General features: G+C 56.3%; 1 protein-coding gene across 2 annotated transcripts in view; it reads right to left on the bottom strand.

Moving 5' to 3' along the window:
- Nucleotides 1-1,633: 1,633 nt before the first annotated feature.
- The window catches only part of SLIT1 (slit guidance ligand 1), a 182,657-nt gene continuing 166,553 nt past the window's right edge, over nt 1,634-17,737 (bottom strand). The window contains exons 26-38 of one of the 2 annotated variants that reach the window (XM_070560146.1): nt 16,936-17,099; nt 14,968-15,092; nt 14,591-14,688; nt 11,762-11,901; nt 11,490-11,583; nt 8,838-8,975; nt 7,253-7,490; nt 5,512-5,642; nt 4,901-5,055; nt 3,514-3,802; nt 2,980-3,191; nt 2,020-2,133; nt 1,634-1,827 (exon numbers count right to left, since the gene is read on the bottom strand). In XM_070560146.1, coding sequence (XP_070416247.1) covers nt 1,661-1,827; nt 2,020-2,133; nt 2,980-3,191; nt 3,514-3,802; nt 4,901-5,055; nt 5,512-5,642; nt 7,253-7,490; nt 8,838-8,975; nt 11,490-11,583; nt 11,762-11,901; nt 14,591-14,688; nt 14,968-15,092; nt 16,936-17,099 — 2,065 coding nt within the window. In that variant the 3' untranslated portion in view covers nt 1,634-1,660. Of the gene's footprint in view, nt 2,134-2,979; nt 3,192-3,513; nt 3,803-4,900; nt 5,056-5,511; nt 5,643-7,252; nt 7,491-8,837; nt 8,976-11,489; nt 11,584-11,761; nt 11,902-14,590; nt 14,689-14,967; nt 15,093-16,935; nt 17,100-17,737 lie in introns of both variants that reach the window. The other variant, XM_070560152.1, reaches the window with a different exon arrangement.

The following is a 17,737-nucleotide window of genomic DNA, read 5'->3' as shown; positions in this document are numbered from 1 at the left end:
TGTGGCCTTGCTCAGAGCTACAAGAAAATAGAGTCCGGCCCCTGGTGCAGGGCAGATCCAGCCATGAGGACACCTCCTGAGTTGGGCAGGGCAGGATCCTCTTCCCATTTCAGAGGTCTCAAGACTGAAACTCGCTGGCCTGAGTCCCAGTGTAGTGTGTGCCAGCCTCCCACAGCCACAGGAGGCCCCAGCCCCCTACTATTCAGCATCAGGAGCTCCCCAACGCTGCCCACAGTGGCTGAGGACACAGGCACAACGCCACCTCAACCTCACGGCAACACACTCCCCCAATCTGGCCTTCTGCTTGCAGACAGAAAGAGCCAGGAAAGGGACATGCTCACCACCCCCCCTTGCTCACAACCCCAGGGGTGCACTCTCCTGGGGAGACATCTGGGACAGAAGAGCATGACCTATCTTCCAGCCAGCTCACTATTTAGGCTCAAAGATAGTCTTTCTACACTTTCATTCTGCATGGAAGAGAAGCATTTGTAGTCGCAGGGTCAGGTATTCAGTGACTTCAAACACTGAGTGCTTCCTTGCAAACACCTCTGGTGAGCAGTTCCAGCCTGAGCCAGGTCTGTTTTTGGGGTGCTCAGCGGCTCAGCTCTCTTCCCAAGGCCTCCTGGTTGCTCCTGTGACGCTCTGTGATTAGTTCACATCTGTCCATGAGCACCCACAGTACCCAGCCTGTTAGGCACATAAATACTTGATGATGGGATGAATGAAAATGGATCTTCTAACTCTTCCAGCCTCCCTCCAGGAGCCGTAGTAGGGAGGGTCCACATTGCTCATTCAGTTATCCCACCTTCCCATTTGATAGCTGAGGAAACCGAGGCCCATGGAGAAGTTTGCCCAGAGTGACAGAGCCGGGTTTCTTGCTGCCTGGACCACTGCTCCCTACTGGTCTGCATGTGAGGGGATCTGAACCCAGTCTCCACTGGAGGAGATGCCCCCCCCGCCCCCCCCCCCCCCCCCCCGCCCACCAGGCCAAGCAGCCGAGCCCAAGCCCCTTACACCCCGTCCTTCTGCCAGTGGCTCGCCAGCAACTGTGGCTGGCTAGTGGCTGAGGAATCCTGGGACCAATGCCCCTTTCGTGGCTAGTGACTGGAGGTGGTGATGTTTATTCAACTGAAACCAAGAATCCCCTGTCTTTTTGATGGGTCCCCACCCCATGCAGCCCCAGTAGCCGTTTCCCCCACATGAGCCTCCTCCTTGAAGTTACAATGGTCATCCCATAACTTTAGGATTCAGAGGTCTGGTTCTAAGACCCACCTCCACCCCCAGCCGCCTTCCGGAGCGGAGCGAGCAGTGGCTGCAGCGCTGCCAGTCAGCTCAGGGAGCAAGGGTCACTCCCTCCCTGGCCAGCAAGAGGGGGCCCTTCCCCCCGCAGCTTGGCCCACTGTCATTAGACGCTGCAGCAGCAGAAGGAGCTGAGAGCCAGGCTGGCTGCCCCAGGGCGGGCTGAGGGTACTTCAAGGTTATCTGCAGGGGGCAAGGGGCTTCTGGGGCCAGCCTGGGCCAGGTGAGAGGGACAGGCTGCTTTGGGAGGAGCCAGTCCCTTCTTCAGACCCAGGTAGCAGGCAAGGACGGGTGTGTCAATATCTGCACTTCTTGGCCTGACCTCACGCACACATTCATTCAACAAGTATTTATTAAGCGCCTATTTGTGCAAGGCACTTCCGGAGAGGGCGGTCCTCAGCCCGAGCCACGCCCACCCGCTCCACCCCCACCTGCGCGCCTTTTGCTGTAGGAAGGCGGCGCGGCCGGGGTGAGGCCGGCCCCGCCGCCCAGGAGCGTCCTGCTGATGGCCCCACCCAGGCCCAGCGGCTGCTGCTCAGGCTCCGCTGCGGCCGTGCCCCTCGCTCGCCCTCGCCCTCCCCGTCCACGCCAGGCGCTACGCGCAGAGGGCACAGCCACACTTGGTGGGCTTCTCCACCTCCTCAGCAAAAGAGGTCCCGTCGCTGCACTCAAAGGTGAACTTCCTCCGCTTCAGCCGCAGGCCCTGGCAGCAGCCCTGGCCTGGGCAGGAGCCCCGGCACTCCACCCACGACAGCGGGCGCGTGGTCTGGCAGATGGCATAGCCCCTCTGGACCTGGTGAAAGTCCCGGACAGGGTCCCCCCGGCACTCGGACTCTGGATGGGACAGACACCAAGAGAAAGCCTCAGGGCACACCCATGGGCCAGCGCTGCCCCCGGGGGAGGCAGGAGGAGGAGAAGGAGGGCAGCATCCTTGGACGGGTCCTCTAGCTCTCAGACCCGCCTCTGTCCCCGGCATCCTCCCTGCCCGACATGCACATGCACTCGCTTCCTCCTGGGCCCACAGTGGTGGGGTCGGTGGGAAAGAAGAACTTTCTAGCTGCCAGGGCCCTCCAGGACAGATTGGGTGGCCAGGCTAAGGTGAGCTCCCGGTTGCTAGAGAAGTGCAAGAGGTGGCTAGAGGCCTGGGAGGGAACAATGTTAGAGAAGAAATTCGTGCCCAGAGGGTGTGGCCTAGGGGACCCTGAAGGTGGCTGAGGCCTGGATTTCTCAGGGTCCCCCTGCCCTCCTCAGCAGTCTTGATTCCAGCAAAAGCATCTTGGTCACGCGGGCCATGGAGGGCCTGGGAAAATTTCCCCAACCCTCAGACTTCCTGCTGCTCCCCTGGTCCCAAGGTGATGGGGCCAAGATGTAGAGGCTCGGGCAGGAGTTGTTAACCCTGGGTGGTCTCTTCTATAAAGAGAGACCCCAGCCAGAAGGAGCACTTACCCAGGATAAGGGGGCTGCAGGGCAAACAGGGCCAGGGAGAAAGGGGCATCTGTCTGGGGGTGGGGCTCAGAGCCCAGAGGCTGGAGGGCACTAAAGCCCAGTAGCAGCCCACAGTGCAGGAGTGGGGAGGGGCACAGAGGGGTCGCTGGGGTTGGAAGGAAGAAAAGTCAAGTCACTACAGAAAGTTGTGGGGAGGGGCCCTGGAGGGGGCATGTCAGGAGGGGGGCCCCTGACCTTGCTCACACAGCTCGCCCGAAAAGCCAGGGTCACACACACAGTGTGCCCCCTTGGTGGCCGAGGCCTGGCAGTGGCCGTGCAGGCACTGCAGGCCCCCGCAGGGGTCCGCGGGTGCCCCAGCTTGGTTGCACAGGGCCCCTGAGTACCCATCCTGGCACTGGCAGCTGTAGGAAAGAGCATCGAGAGGCACACATTTCCCGTGGACACACCTGGAGGGGACAGAGAAAAGGCACTGTGAGGACAGACTGGAGCCAATCCAAGGCCCACCTAAGGGTGCCCCACACCCCCAGTCTTGGCTTCATGGGATGTTATCCTCTTCTCACGATTAAGGGGAAAGGAGCAAAATGTGAGTCTGTGACTAACCCTAGGGACCTTTTCCTCAATAAAAACTGAAAACCAGAAAAAACTAATAAAACCCTGTGTTAGGCCACATGTTCCAATTTGGGGGCTTATAGTACAGTCTTTCCTCACCAGGGGAAAGTGGCACTTGCAAGGAAGGGAACCTGCAGGTGGGCAGGGGCGAGGGCTCACTTGTGGCCATGACAGGGGCCATCAGCTGGCTGGTCGCAGTGCAGGCCTCCCCAGCCGGCCTCACAGTGGCACACGGGCCCCGGGGTGGCGTTGGGCTGGCAGATGCCATGCAGGCAGTAGAGCTTTCGACAGGGCTCGCAGCCCGGAACCACGCCTGGCTTCATCCGCGTCTTGGTGAAGTCCTGAAGCTCATTGTTGATGTACAAGTTTCGGATGCAACCGTGGAAGCTGCTGCCGTTGAGGATCTGCCACAGGCGGAAGGCGGCCGAGTTCACGTCCACGGGCATCCCTGGGGTGGGGGAGGGGGCAGAGCTGAGCTGAGTCAGGCTCAGACCGTGCCTGGCACCCACCTCTGAGGTCTGCTGGCATCTCCACAGTGTTCCCTCTTGCCCTCGGCCTCTGTCCTTCTGTCTCTGCAACCCTGAGCCAAGGTCCTTTACCACCTTAGAGGGTCCAGACTCCTTTCCCAGAAGAAATGGAAAAGCTGCTTCCTCTGTGATCAGAGCCCAAGGGTGCCAGGCCTGGCAGCAGCCAGCTGATAAGTGAGGCTCTGGGTGCCTGACGTCTGGCTGCCCTCGCCCAGGGCTCCTTCCTTCCCTCTGGGACACCAGCCTTTACCTCCCAGAGACCCCAAAGCAGCAAAGGACCTGGGCCTAGAGCTCATGTGGATGGATGGCACTTTGTCACCCACTTTTATAGTCATCACTTCACAGCAACCCTGTGAGGTAGACATCGCCAAACCCCATTTGACAGTTGGTGCTCAGTGACTTGCCCGAAGTTGCACAACTAATAAGCAGCTGGGGTGGAACCCAGGGGTCCAAAGTCTCGGCAAGGCCCTCTGCAGCGCTGAGATGGCCCCACTGCCTCTGGAAACCTGCCTCGTCTGGACCTAGAAATATTCTAGATCGTGGACTGTGTCGTTTAGCCACAAAGCCTGTAAGCTTGCAGCAGCTCCAGGCCTCTAAGGCCCCGAGACTGGGAATGGACCCTGAACAAGTGACAAGCTCCTTCTGGCCTAAAGCCAAGAGGAAAGGTGCCCACAAGGCAGAAGACAGCTAGGAAAGTCCCAGGCCCCGACACCTGCTGTCCTCCAGGCCAGGCCTCAGACCCAACCCAGGCACCCATCCCTCCTGGTCAGTCTGGACTGGGCAGAGAGCAGCATGGGCTCTGGGCAGGGGAGGACAATCCATCAGCAGCTTGGCCATTGACTAGGGCCCTCCCCCACCATCCTGGACTGCCCCCCATAGTCCAGTGCCCTGGACACCAGCTCTCTTGGAAAGCCTCAGACCAGAGAGCAACAGAGGCCCCACCTGGAATGACTGTCACCATCTCCTGATGGAGAGGCCTAGGGGGGCCAGCTGCAGCTCCACCCAGGCCAGGTCCTCACCTCCCACATAGAGGGGGGCCTCGCTGTTTAGCGTGTAGTGTTTGCCGAAGTTGTCCATGGTCATGGGACTGCCGCCATCAATGGAGAGATTCACCATCTGGTCAAGAGTGACCAGCTCGACTGTGTGGAACTGCCCATCATTAATCGTCTCGGCACTGGAAAAAAACGGGGTGCCCCACCCCAGGGAATGAGCTTCAGTTTGGCCCATCCCTTCCAGGGCACTTCCCCAGAAAGGCCACTGGACCAGCAGCTTCTTCCCAAAGGACCAAATCTCTAAGGGAGGGGACCTGGGGACTCAGTGACCTATGGCCTGGTCCCTGATGCTTCCCTCTGGGGACTCTCTGGGGAAAGTGAGAAGTTTGGGGCAGGGGTGTCCAAGTTATCAGTCTCCGCTTCCCCACTAAGGAGCCCCCTGAGAGGTGGTGGTGGGATGGGGAAGGGTGGGACCACTGCTCAGGCCCCAGAAAGCCTCAGACCCAAGCAGGGGCTGGACTAGATGGTTTGAATGCCATTTCCGCTCAAGCAGCCCAGGTTTCTGGTGGTGCCAGGAACCACCTGCTCTTGGCCCAGGAGATGCCTGAGGGCTGCTGGTGGGCACGAGGAAGCCCTACCTGTAGATGGCAGAGCTGGGGTAGCTGCCTGGGTCGTAGCTGACACGCACATGGCCCTGGTACAGCTCCACTGCGATGTGGTCGTTGTCCCCGTTGTACAGCAGGATCCCATTGTCCTCTGCCGTGGAGACCTGATGGGCAATGGCACTTTCCTTCTACCCAACCCCACACAGCAGAGACACAGGCTGGTAGGTGGGGCAGTTGGGGGACCCACAATTGGAAGAGAGATGCTATGTGCAGAACTGTCCTCCCCTGGCTGCCCAGCCAGCCCAGGTGACACATCAAGGGGGTGCTGACAGAGGCTGGCAGCCCCTGGTTCATAGCCCATCCACTGCCAGTCTGGCCAGGGTTGGGACAGGCACAGCAGATGGGCCAGCTGAGGCCCAGAAACTAAGTGCTAGGAGGAGTAGGTAAGAGACCTTGGGACCATCTGCCCAGAGAGGAAAGTTAGACTAGATGTGCCGTAGCTGTTCTGTGGGCCTCAGGGAGCTGCCTTGGGGCCAGAGTGGGACCTGCAGAGGAGATCCAGGAAGACTCTCTAACCACCTGAGCCACCAAACCTGGAAGGAGCCCCTCAGGACAAAGTGCCTGTCACTGTAGCCATGCAAGCAAAAGCTGGAGTAGTGCCTTGGGAGGGAGATCCCTCTAGGATGCTGTAGGAGCCATGATCTTTCTTCCTGTCTTGTCCCCTTTCCCCTCTTTCTCCCTGTAAAGAACTGACTCCCTGGTCTGTAGAGCTGGCACATGGCCCAGGCTGGACCAATCATGGCACCCCATCTCGCTGGACTCAGTGGTTGGTCCAGGGATGGTCATGTGACTGAAGGCAGGCCAATGAGAGGTCTTCCCTGAGGTTGTTGACGGTTGTCCAATGAGAGCTGGCAGGGAAGAGGCAGCCATGGGGCCAGCAGGATAAACTGAGTCTACCTAAGATTGTGCCAGAGGCAACAGCTGCGTAGGGGTTGGGCAAGTTTTACTTTATGGAGCAGTTAGGCTGGCTGTGGTCTTGCTGTGTGGGCAGTGTGAGCGGATAGGATTCTGGGGAGCTGATAAAGGGAAGGAGAGCAGAGTGAGCATGTTTGAGAGGCTGAAGGGTTCTGAGAAAAAAAGAGAGGAGGACAAAAAAAAGGAGAGAGGAGAGATGTGGCATTTGGGATAGGGAATGGAATTTTGGGAAAAGAGAGAGATGACTAAAGAGGAGTTTTAAATTTTTTATCATGTGATGTACGATATAATCTACTCTCCTCTCCCTCCCCAAGAAATATTTAGCAAACAATCTGTTGAAGTGGGATTTGCTTTTTTTGAGGGCAACATAGTGATGTTCTGAGGTGGAATTCAAGACAGGAAATGGCAAAATAAGGGACCCCAGGGACATTTGGTTAAAGATATAAACCCAGAGCTAACTCTGGCTGTGTTCGAGCCACGTGGAGAAACGCCATCTGCAACATTAGGAGCTGAAGCTGAGGAGCAGTTGAGACAAGGGAGGGTGGGAGAGGATCCTGGTCAGTTTGGTTTTCTGCATCCAGTCACCCATGAAACCACGTCCACCTCCGCCCTTCTCTGAGGTTGGTTGTGTGACCCCATAACCTCTCCAACTGTGCTTTAACTAGTTCAAGCTCAGATCCTGACACCCACATCCAAAGAGCTTTGACTGATACCTGGGCAGGGATGCATCTTGATGCTCTGACCCGGGGGGTCCCCTGCTGCCCGGCTCCCCTCTGTGACCGGGCGCCAGGGCACGCACCTGCAGTGTGATGTTGGCCCGCGGCCAGTTCTGCAGGTCGGTGAACTGCAGGTAAGTGTCCCGATCCACGAAGTTGACACTGAGCAACTTCTCACATTCGGGGCCACCAAAGCCCGGGAGACACTGACACACCGGCCGGCTGCCCTGGTCCACACAGTCGGCCCCGTTCTGGCACTCGGTCCCCTCACAGGGGTTCCTGGGGGCAGGCGGGCGGGGAGGGGTCTCGCAGAGCTGCCCACTGAGAGGGAAAGGACACAGGTCAGAGGGAGCAAGGCAAAGGAGCAAGCGGGCGTCTTCCTCTCCCACAGTCCTGGAGAGACACTCACTGAACATCTCGGGAAACTGGATCCTTAAAGCAACCGAAGATGCTCCCAATGAACAGTTCTCCTGAGAGAATTACGAGCCAGAAGGATACTAGGAAACCAGATGAGAAACAAGTGTGGTCCCTGAACCAGCAGCAGCTATATCACCTGGGCACTTGTCAGAAATGGAAAACCTCCTGCGTCTGCACTTTAACAAGATTCCAGGTGACTCGTGTGCATATTAAAGTTTAAGAAGCACTCACTCCTCGTGTTGCTAGACTGCTAGCAAGTTTGACTATACCCATTTTACAGAAAAGAAAACTGAGACTAAAGACACAAGCAAAAGAGAAAAGGCTCATATTACTAAAGAAATAAGAGGGGACATTACTACCAACAGGTGGTTCCAGTACAGGCTACAGCACTCTGTGGCAGCAAGTATTCACAGTAGCCAAAAAGTGGAAACGACCCAAACATCTATCAATGGATGAATGGATAAACAAATGTGGTCTAGTCAAACAATGGACTGTTACTCAGTTGTACAAAGGAACAAAGTTCCAATACATGCTACCACATGGATGAACCTCGAAAACATGATGCTAAGTGAAAGCCAGTCACAAAGGACCACAGATTATATGATCCCATTTATATGAAATATCCAGAATAAGCAAATCTATAGACATAGATGTTAGTAGATTAGTGGTTGCCTAGAGCTGGGAGGGAGCGGGGTTGGGGTGACAGATAAGAGGTGTGGAGTTTCTTTCTGGGGTAATGAAAACATTCTAAGATTGATTGTGGTAATGGATGCACAACTCTGGGAATATACTAAAAACCATTGGGTTGTACACTTTAACTGGGTGAAGTATATGGTATGTGCATCGTACCTCAATAAAACTGTTAAAAAAAAAAAGATCCTGGGAGGTGGGGGGCAGAAGGAGGGCAGGTGCCCTCCCCTCCCAACCTCCCAGAGGAACCAAGATGCAAAGGTAAATGTCCTTAACGGCAGGACATATCATCAGAGGTTCTCTGGGCAGGTAAGTGATGGCGCACTGCCCAGTAATCTGTGCCCACCCGCTCCTCCCTCCACCAAACAGGTTAGGGACCCTCTGCCTATGCTCTGAGCAGCTAAGCAACGCTCCCAAGGCCACACAGCTGGTGACTGGCATAGCCATGGTTAAAACCCCAGGACCCAACTCCCAGGCTAGCCATGCCTGGGGGCTCCTGCCAGCCCGGGGCTGATGGCTAGGAGGAGTTGGTTACTCATGGTGCGTCCAGAGGCCACTCACCTGTAGCCCTCAGCACAGACGCAGGAGTAGCTGTTGACTTCGTCCATGCACTGGGCCCCATTTTGGCAGCCATGATCCCTGCAGTCATCCTGGTTCTCACTGCAGTTGTCACCTGTGTAGCCTGGGGCACACTCACACCTAGGGGGCAGGGGGCAGTGGTGGGCAGTCAGCCCCACACTCAGCCCAGAGCTCAGCCAGGAGCCTGTGGGGCCCAGGGGCTGGGTGTGTGTGTGCGACAGAGAACCTCAAGGCCCTGTAGGTCTATGGGGTCCCCCAGGAGGTGAAACAGAGCCCTAGATATAAAGATGCCCCAGCCCATCCTGGGACCCTTTTCTAGTAAAATGAGAGAACTTGTGTGGGCTTGGCAGGGGCGAGAGGCCAGGGGGCGGGCTCCGGGCTGGGAGGGTGGACACCAGGGGCTGGAGGAGATGGGACTCTTGTCATGGAGGACCCACCCTCACCAGCAACAGCACACCAAAGCCAAACTCCAGCCCCTTCTCAATCTGCCCGGCTGCTCCCCCTGCGCATGGCCCTGCGTCACACGGGGCCCACCATCCCTTTTCCCTGCCCTCCCCAACTCCAGTGGGCAGGCCTCTTGGCTCTCAGAAGGGCCAGTGCCTGCCTCTCTGTGAACTCCTGACTCCAGGCCGGCTCCTGCTGGGCCTCACTGCTTGCCTGAGTCTGTCCAGCTCTGCCAACCATCTGCCTATCAAAGAAAGAGCACGTCCCTCCACCCGCTTTTCAGTGACCCTCTTTTTTTTTGCCAGATTCTCCCCATCCTGCTCCCCCTACAGCAGGCCCACCCCAGCGGCTCTCTGCCTTCACCCCTCTTGATTCTGGAATACCCTCTTCTCTCTCCCAGCCGCAGTGCAGCCAAGCCAACACCTCACCTCCTCCAGGAAGCCTCTGGTGAACACCCCAGCTGTCACTGAGCAATCCCTTGCCGGAAACCCTTCCAAACTGCAAACTCCAAGGGTCCACCACAGAACCTTGCAGGTACGCGCTCCTGCCTGGACTTTTCACTCATTCCCAGTGTTTTTCAAGCTGTAAGAAATACCTTTCTACCCAGTACACACACACGCACGCACACACCACCCCCCCCCCCCCCCGTGAACCAGTTTCCTGCCGCCATACTTGTCCTTACTGTATAAAATGGCGTGATGCTCATTGATATTGTCTGTTTTATTTTTTCACATTCATCTTGACCCACCTGACTGATCACAATCCACTAGTGGGGCCCGGGCTGCAGTCTGAAAATGTCACAGTAGCTAAGCCACCACCCACTCACTCGTTTACACTCATTCTTTCATTCATTCAGTGAATGTGTGCTGAATACTCGCTGGCTCTCAGGTGCAATGCTAGGCGCAGCTGAGTGTCTGTTAGTTCCATCTTCCCGCCGAGACAGGAAGCTGAGAGAACACGCACTATAACCTGCGGTGTGCTCGTCTTCTTGTGGGGCGAGGGCCTATCCCAGTACCTCCAAACTGGACGACGTGCAGTCCTGCTTTATTCCCCTCTGAGGCCCAGCCCCTCTGAAGAGCGGGTATGCCACTTGATGTGCCACTGCCTCTTGGTCTCCCGCACCAAAGCCACCCAGCAGCTCACCCAGAAGTGCAGTGTCTGTCCACCACGTGGACGGAGGCCCCTGTGCAGCCCCTCGACCTCGGATCCGGGCCTCGATAATCCCCCAGCTCTTGCTTCATGCCCCTGGGCCTTGGGCGGCTCCTGTGCACCATGGGCTCCCTGGGGGACTCCACCCCCCGCCCTGGCCAGCTTCCTCAGCCACAGACCCTAAGAAGCCCTGCCCTGACCACCTGTGCTGCCCTGACCAGTGGATGCAACGCTGCAGATGAGAGCAACATTTTTAAAACCCATTTAAAACCTAAAACTTTCAAACAGCCGTCTTCAGGTGACAAAGCACTTCCACATATGCCAGTAATAATAATGGTGACAACAGTCAATGACCCCTTACCCAAACCTGCTGGGGCCAGATAGGTTGGGAAATTCAGAATTTTTTGGATTTTGGAAAGGTAAGAGTTCCTACAACTGTGTACTAGGTACCATGCCAGTGGGATCTGGGGCGGCCCCTTGATCAAACATGGCCACATTTCTGCTTCGAAATCTCTGTACATTCACATACGTGGGATGAATAATGGCTGAGTAATCTCCATCAGTGCAGCTCAGCTTTTATTCCAGATCTGTTCAGTTCAGGTTAGATTTTACTATCAAATGGGGTTTTGGTTTTCAGAGTTTTGTAAACTTTGTAACTGGAGATGAGGAACTGTGGATCTGGAATGATAACAGCTATTTGTGGAGCACTTATCAGATGTCGGACCTGGAGCCAAGTACTCTCCATGCATTTGCTCATGCGATCCTCACAGCCACCCCAGGAGGAAGCTCCTGGTACGCCCAGTTTGCAGATGAGAAAAACGAGGCACAGAGCAATCAAGGCATCCATTCAGGGTCATGCTATAACCCAGGCGTGTCTGGCCGCAAAGCTGTGCCCACCACCACCTCCTGCACTGACTGGCAGGAACCTGCACAGCCGAGACCTCGACAGGTGAGGAGTTAGCATGGGGATGGGGAGGTGGTGGAGGGGAGGGAGCTTGCTGTCCATGACCTTCCCTGGCCCTGGAAACGGGCACTACTGACCTGGGCCCATCTGGGGTGCCCACACACTGGGCCTCATGCTGACACGGGTTCAAATCCGGGGAGCAGAAGTCCACCAGCTGCTCACAGGCCCTTCCTGGGGGAAGAAGGAGGGAGAAGCAGGGGAGAAGCTGTTCTCTGTGCTGTTCCAGGCAGCCGGCCCAGCAGAAACCTCCTGCAGACACTGAGGCAGGTCCCCGGGTGTTCCGCCCACGGGAACGGGGTGTGCGTGGGCCCTGGCCTCCCCGCAGATGCTCAAACCCTGCCAGGCTTACCCGAGTACAGCAGGGGGCACTGGCAGGTGTAGTTGCCCACGCCGTCTACACAGATGCCCCCGTTGGCACATGCGTGCTCCACGCAGTCATCTGTATTCACCCCGCAGGTCGGTCCTTCAAAGCCGGTAGGACAGGAGCACCTGGGCGGGGCAGGGGAGGAGGGCGAGGTGGGTGGGCCCACACCCAGGTAGGCAGCCTTCCTGAGGCAGTGGTGGAAGCCTGGGGCCACCAGTCAATACGATTATCCCTGAGCTTTGGTCCCTACTCCAGGCCAGGCCCTTGCTAGGTGCTAGGGGTTAGAGGTGAACCAGACTGGCCCTACACTCGTGGGACTCACTCACAGTCTAGAGGGGGAGACAATGAGGAGACAGGTGACCAGAGGAGAGGTGGTGGGTATCAGGATAGTGCAACAGTGAGGCTGGGGAAGGTGGACAAAAGAGCAGAGGACACCTAACTTCTTCTTCAGGGGGAACGGTCAAGGCAGGCTTCCTGGAGGAGCTGATGCATTAGCCAAGGACCCCGACAGGAGAGAGCAGGAAGAGGAGGGAAGGCCTTGGGGGCAGAGGCATATGCAAAAGCCTGGAGGAGAGAGCCTTTCACCGTCCTATTGGAGGGGACCTACTCATCCAAATAGTTCAGGATTTGGGGAGCACACACTTCCGGGATGGGGTGAGAACGGGGCTGCAGAGTGAGCAGGAGTCAGGTGGTGGAGGGCCCTGGAGATCAGTGATCCTCAAACCGGGGTACACTGTCCCCTGGGGCACCCATTCCAAGGGGTATGTGGGTCACAGAGGTCTGAGAAATTAATTTCCAGATCTTCAAGTTCTGCACAAACTCCTCCCTAAATTGATCATCCCCAGAGCTCCAGAAAGGCGTGCGTGCCTCTCCCCGCCCGAGTCCAAGGAGGGACAGGCCTGGGGCTAAAATCCTCAGGTGCCAAATAAGGGGACAGCAAGGAATATCGATGTTCCCCAAGTGAATGAACAAATGCTTTTGCAACTCAAAAGGTCTCCAGTTCCGTGCATTAAAAATCACTAAGGAAGACCTCACGGAACTGTCAGCTGATAGAGCATTAAAAATAATTTTTGATGACAGATCACTCTGGGATTTTGGCATATAAACTCGGAAGGATTTCAAAATAATTAAATGACATGGCTACAATAAAACTTCTGATCCCATTGATTTATATATGTGAACCAACTTTCCCAGCATTTACAGCTATGTATATACATATTAAAAAGGAACTGATTGGCTGCTGAGCCCTCTTTCATTCTGTAATATTCACTCCTGGAAACAGGAACTGATGAGGAGAAAAGAACACCAAAAAGAAGCTCCATCTATCTTAGTAAGAGATACGGTCTAACAAAATTTTACTTTTGGGTGAAATGATTATCAATCAAGTTTTGTAGTACAGTTATGTTGCTTTGATCAAGTGTACAGTAGACTATTGATACAAAAAGGTTTGAAGCCTACTGTTGCAAGGCACGTCCTAAAGTTGAATTTTTTTTCCCCAAGAAGGCTTGGGGGGTTTTAAGCGGGGACGATGGGATCAGCCTTGCATTTCAGAAGGTTCCCCCTGCTGGGGGTTGGGGGCAGGGCAGTGGGCGTGGTGGGCACAGACGGAGGGTAACCCAGGAGGCCCTTGTAAGCCTCAGGGTGGAGGGACAGCTCAAGGGGGCACCCCCTTCTACCTAAAGGGCCCACCCTGACGGCCCCCGACTCTGTAGGGCTGCTAGATGTGAGGGGAGCTTCCACAACCCCCCAGCTGCACCCCCTCTCTGCCCAGCAGGGGGAGTTCATTGGGGGTGCCCTCTCAGGCCCCCACTCTCCACAGACTCCCCCCAGGAATCTAGCGAAGGAGTAGGGGGCTTTGACGGAGCCGCTGCCAAAGCCCAGAGGAGGACCGAGCCTATGGGAAGGACACTGTTTCCAAGGTGATGACGGGAAGAGAGGCCTTTGAGTGCTTTCTTTTTTACATCTGCTAATATGGGTTTGCAGAGACAGGTTTGGCCATTTTCTGCCCGTAGACTCAACCTCATTTTCTGAAGAGCCAATTTGTTCGACTGGCAATTTATTTTCAGCAACTAAATACTAGGTATTCCTTCAGAAAGTTCTGGGTCCGGGAGCCTCTGGGAAGGTGGGGGGGCGTGTTGAGGGGTCCAGGGGAAGCAGGGTCTGTGGAGGGGCTTGCATGGCGATAGCAGAGAAGAGTCATGAGGGCCGGCCCCTCACGGAGCGGTGGGAAATGAGCTGCCCATGTGCAACCAGTGTGACTGTGAGTTGTTGGGGGGAGGCCCCACCTCAGGCAGGCTCAGGGTGGTGGCTGGATAGGAAGGAGCTGGCTGGGCGCCCCACCTTCAGGCAAATTGGCCCAACAAGTAGACATTTCACTTTGATTGGAGGCCTTATGGGTTAGTGGAGATTATAGGGGTTTCAAACACCCCCAAACTGCTTCTTGGCACTGCCACTGCATATGCCCTTGGCCATGGTTCCCAGTACCATCAAAAGACCCTCCTGGCACCTGGCAAGAGCAGGAAGAGGCCTGGAGCAGAAGTGGGCAGCGCAGCTCCAAGCCCCAGCCTGTTGTGTGCCTGGGGCAGACCCTAATCTCTCTGGGCTTCCACTGCCTCTGGGCAACAGGGTCTTGGCCTGGGTGGGCATGGAGAGACCTCTAGTGAGGGCCTGCTCCCCCTGAGCCTGCCCTCCATCTCCTCCCAGAGCACAGGGGGACCTGGGCCATCCCATTCGGAGGAGGAGGGCACCGAGGCTTGGGTGCTGGACCTCATCAGCACCCTGCGTATCAGGTTCCAGCCCCTCCAGGCAACTCACGTGAAGCCGGCCTCTTCACCCTCTTGTGGGTGGCAGGTCCCACCGTTTCCACAGGGGCCGCTGGAACAGCTGTCCAGGGACACCTCACAGTCTCGACCCTGGGGAGAAAAGTCAGTGATGGGATCCCAGGGAGACCCAGGGGCCAGAGTGAGCCAACAGAGACAGCCACCCCCTCAGCAGCTTAGCCTGCCTGTCCGGGGAGTTACTTGTTCATTCATTAATTCATATGTGCGGTCATTAATTAAACATCCCCTCAAGCCTGCTCTGGGCCAGGCACTGCTCTGGGCACTGGGGACAGAGTAGCAAACAAGACAGACCCAGCCTTGCCCACCCTGCACACGAGCAGCCCTCCTCCTCCCGGCGCAGCCTCCACTCACCTTATAGCCGCTGGGGCAGGCACACCTGTACACCTCCAGGGGGTCGTCATGGCAGGTGCCCTGGTTCTGGCATGGGCTGGACAAGCAGGGATCACACTTGGCCTGGACAGCCAAGGTGGGGGGACCTGCGGCCAGGGGGAGGGCGTCAGTGCAGGCGGAAGGCAGGGCTGGCATAGAGCCCCTGATGCCGAGCACCCCAGCCCTGCAGGGACCTGCCAGAAGCCCTCTCCCCAAGGAGATTTTTGCCCCTCGCTGTATTTTCTCTGGGTTGTGTTCATACTCTCCTTTCGCAGTCCACCTCCAGGGCCTCTGGACCCGCCTCTGTAAAAGGGGGTTAATAACAGCCCCTGCCTCCGGGGCTGTAAGAACTAAGGAGCCAATCCACAAAAAGTGCTAATGGGCGCTGGACACCTAAGGAGGCCCCCAGCTGACGGCCAGGGCAGGGCCATCGGCATGCGAGTGTCACAGTCACTATTATTGACGTTGGCTCCCCATCCCCTCACACCCCTTGGAGGCAGCCTCCCCAGCCCTGTCACCCGCCGACCAGGATAACGAGGGGTCCTCCTCAGCAGGCTGGAGACGCAGCTTTGCGAGGAGGCCGTGCTTAAGGGGAAAAAGGTCCCTTTGCCTTGAAGTTATTTCTCTCCCAGGCTGATGCGGGAAGGACCTTTCCCATCACCTCTCCAGCTCTGGGCAAGACCTTCTCCGGCCCTTTGAGGACTCCCTGGTCGCTCTTCCCTGAACTTGGAGGTGGATGAGCTGGCAGCCAGGCTGCTTAGGGCGTCACCAATAAGGGACATGAAGACCTTACAAGAATACATAGTAAGACCAGCCAGTGAACTCCGGTTTCCACTTAAGACTCCTTCTAGAAGTGGAGAAATCTCGGCTCTGCTGCAAAGGCATGAGTATGAAAAAACAACACTTTTCAGTGACAAGTGAGGGAAGCGTCAGGGGCCTTCTCGGTACAGGCAGGGGCGGGCTCTGTTCCGTGATCCGGGCGCTGGTTACTCCGTGCATTCAGTTTGTGAAAATTCAGAGAGCCATTTACTTAGGATCTGTGTCCTTTTCTGTTATACGTGTTATATTTCAATAAAAAGTTAAAAAAAAAAATAACGAAAAACTTCTCACTAGTTCCACCCCACTCCGTTAAATAAATACTGAGCAAATGTTTCAACGTAAATTGGCCCGCTCCCAACAGCCAACAGCCGAGCCACAGATGGAGCCCCTCTGAACTGTGTCGCCTGTGACAGCATCCTGCACACAGGGTGGCCCGGGGCCTCCTCATTAACCTATGGCTGTCAGTTTCATTTCCGAGGATGGTCCTCGAGCTCGCAGAGGGCAGAGGCCGTGCCCCATGGCCTCCGGTGCCCTCCCCCAGCTGTCCCCCTGCACACAAAGCTGGGCCTGAGGCAGGCACTTGGCCACCTCCCTCTGCTCAGCAGGGCTCCTGGCACTTGGGCCGTCGGTCCATCAGTCAATCCATCCCTGAAGGGGCATTTACAGAAGCCCAGGGTGAGGTGCCTGCAATCACACTCAGGCCCTGTGTTTCTGCAAATGTCAGGAGAGTGGCAGCTGGGTCCGGTGCTCAGGGCTTTAAGCTAATTGCTGAGCACAATTCCTACCAAAGGGAGGCCTGAGTGCTCGCACTGCTGAGAGGCTTGGGGCTTCCAGAAACACTGCTGCTATTTTTATGTTCCTTACATAACCCCCGGGAGGGATTAAAGCCCTCACAGCCTGAGATTTTCTGCCTGGCTTTTTCGTTCCTTGGACATCAGGACTAGAGGGCAGCCATGCTAACAGGCAGCAGGTGCCTCGCTCCTGCCACCTGACCCCACCCAGCCGGTCCCTGCAGAGACATGGGAGTGTCTGGAAGGCCCTGCCAGGGTTGGGCAGGTCCTGGACCCCCAGCAGCAGGAAGGGGGGATGCAACCCACTAGCCACCAACGTTTCTCGCACTCCCGGGCTCACCTTGGCATTCAAACTTCTTGGCAGGCGTGGTGAGGAGCAGCTTGCCCTCCATGTCTGGGGGCCCGGCACAGCGGGCAATGCCCGGCTCCTTGTAGCCTGTCTTCACCCAGCTGGACAGCCAGCGGAGGTGGCAGTCACAGTACAGAGGGTTGGCACCAATGGCCCTGGGTCAGAGAGCAGAGAGAAGCAGGCGTTACAGCTTCATGGGGTCCTTCATCCACTGGGCACCTAGGGTGCTGGGCACTATGCCAGTACCCCCACTTCAAATCCAGTAGCCCCACTTCATGAGCATTTACTGTGTAACAAGCTCTGTTCTACGCACTTCATATGTCCTATCTTACTTAGTTCTCACCACAACCTACTATCCCCATTTTACATGTTGAAACCAAGGCTCAAAATAGTGGAGGCACTTGCCTAAGATTTCACAGAGAAAGAGGGGAGGCGGGATTTGAACCTGTGCCATCGAGGCCAGAGCCTACAGATGCTGTGCCTCCAGAGTGACCCAGGGAGAAAGGAACCACCATTTACCACTGCGATGAACCAGCTGCTTTTCCCACGATAGTATATCTAACCTCTCAGCCCCACAGTGTTAGTGTGCTTTTCTCCATCTCAAAGACGTGGGAACTGAGCCTCACGTGGAACAAGTAATTTCCCCGGGGTCACACAACTAGTGAAGGGCAGCCCCTGGACCCAGACCCAGAACTGTCTGACTCTGAAGCCTATACTCTTTTTCTTTTCATTTTTAATTAAATAAGGAGCACATGAATGTGTTGTCACCATAAATCATTTTCAGACATTGCAG

The sequence above is a fragment of the Equus przewalskii genome, chromosome 1 (genome assembly GCF_037783145.1).
Source record: "Equus przewalskii isolate Varuska chromosome 1, EquPr2, whole genome shotgun sequence".
Taxonomy (NCBI): Eukaryota; Metazoa; Chordata; class Mammalia; order Perissodactyla; family Equidae; genus Equus; species Equus przewalskii.
This window is presented reverse-complemented; position numbering and strand designations above follow the sequence as displayed.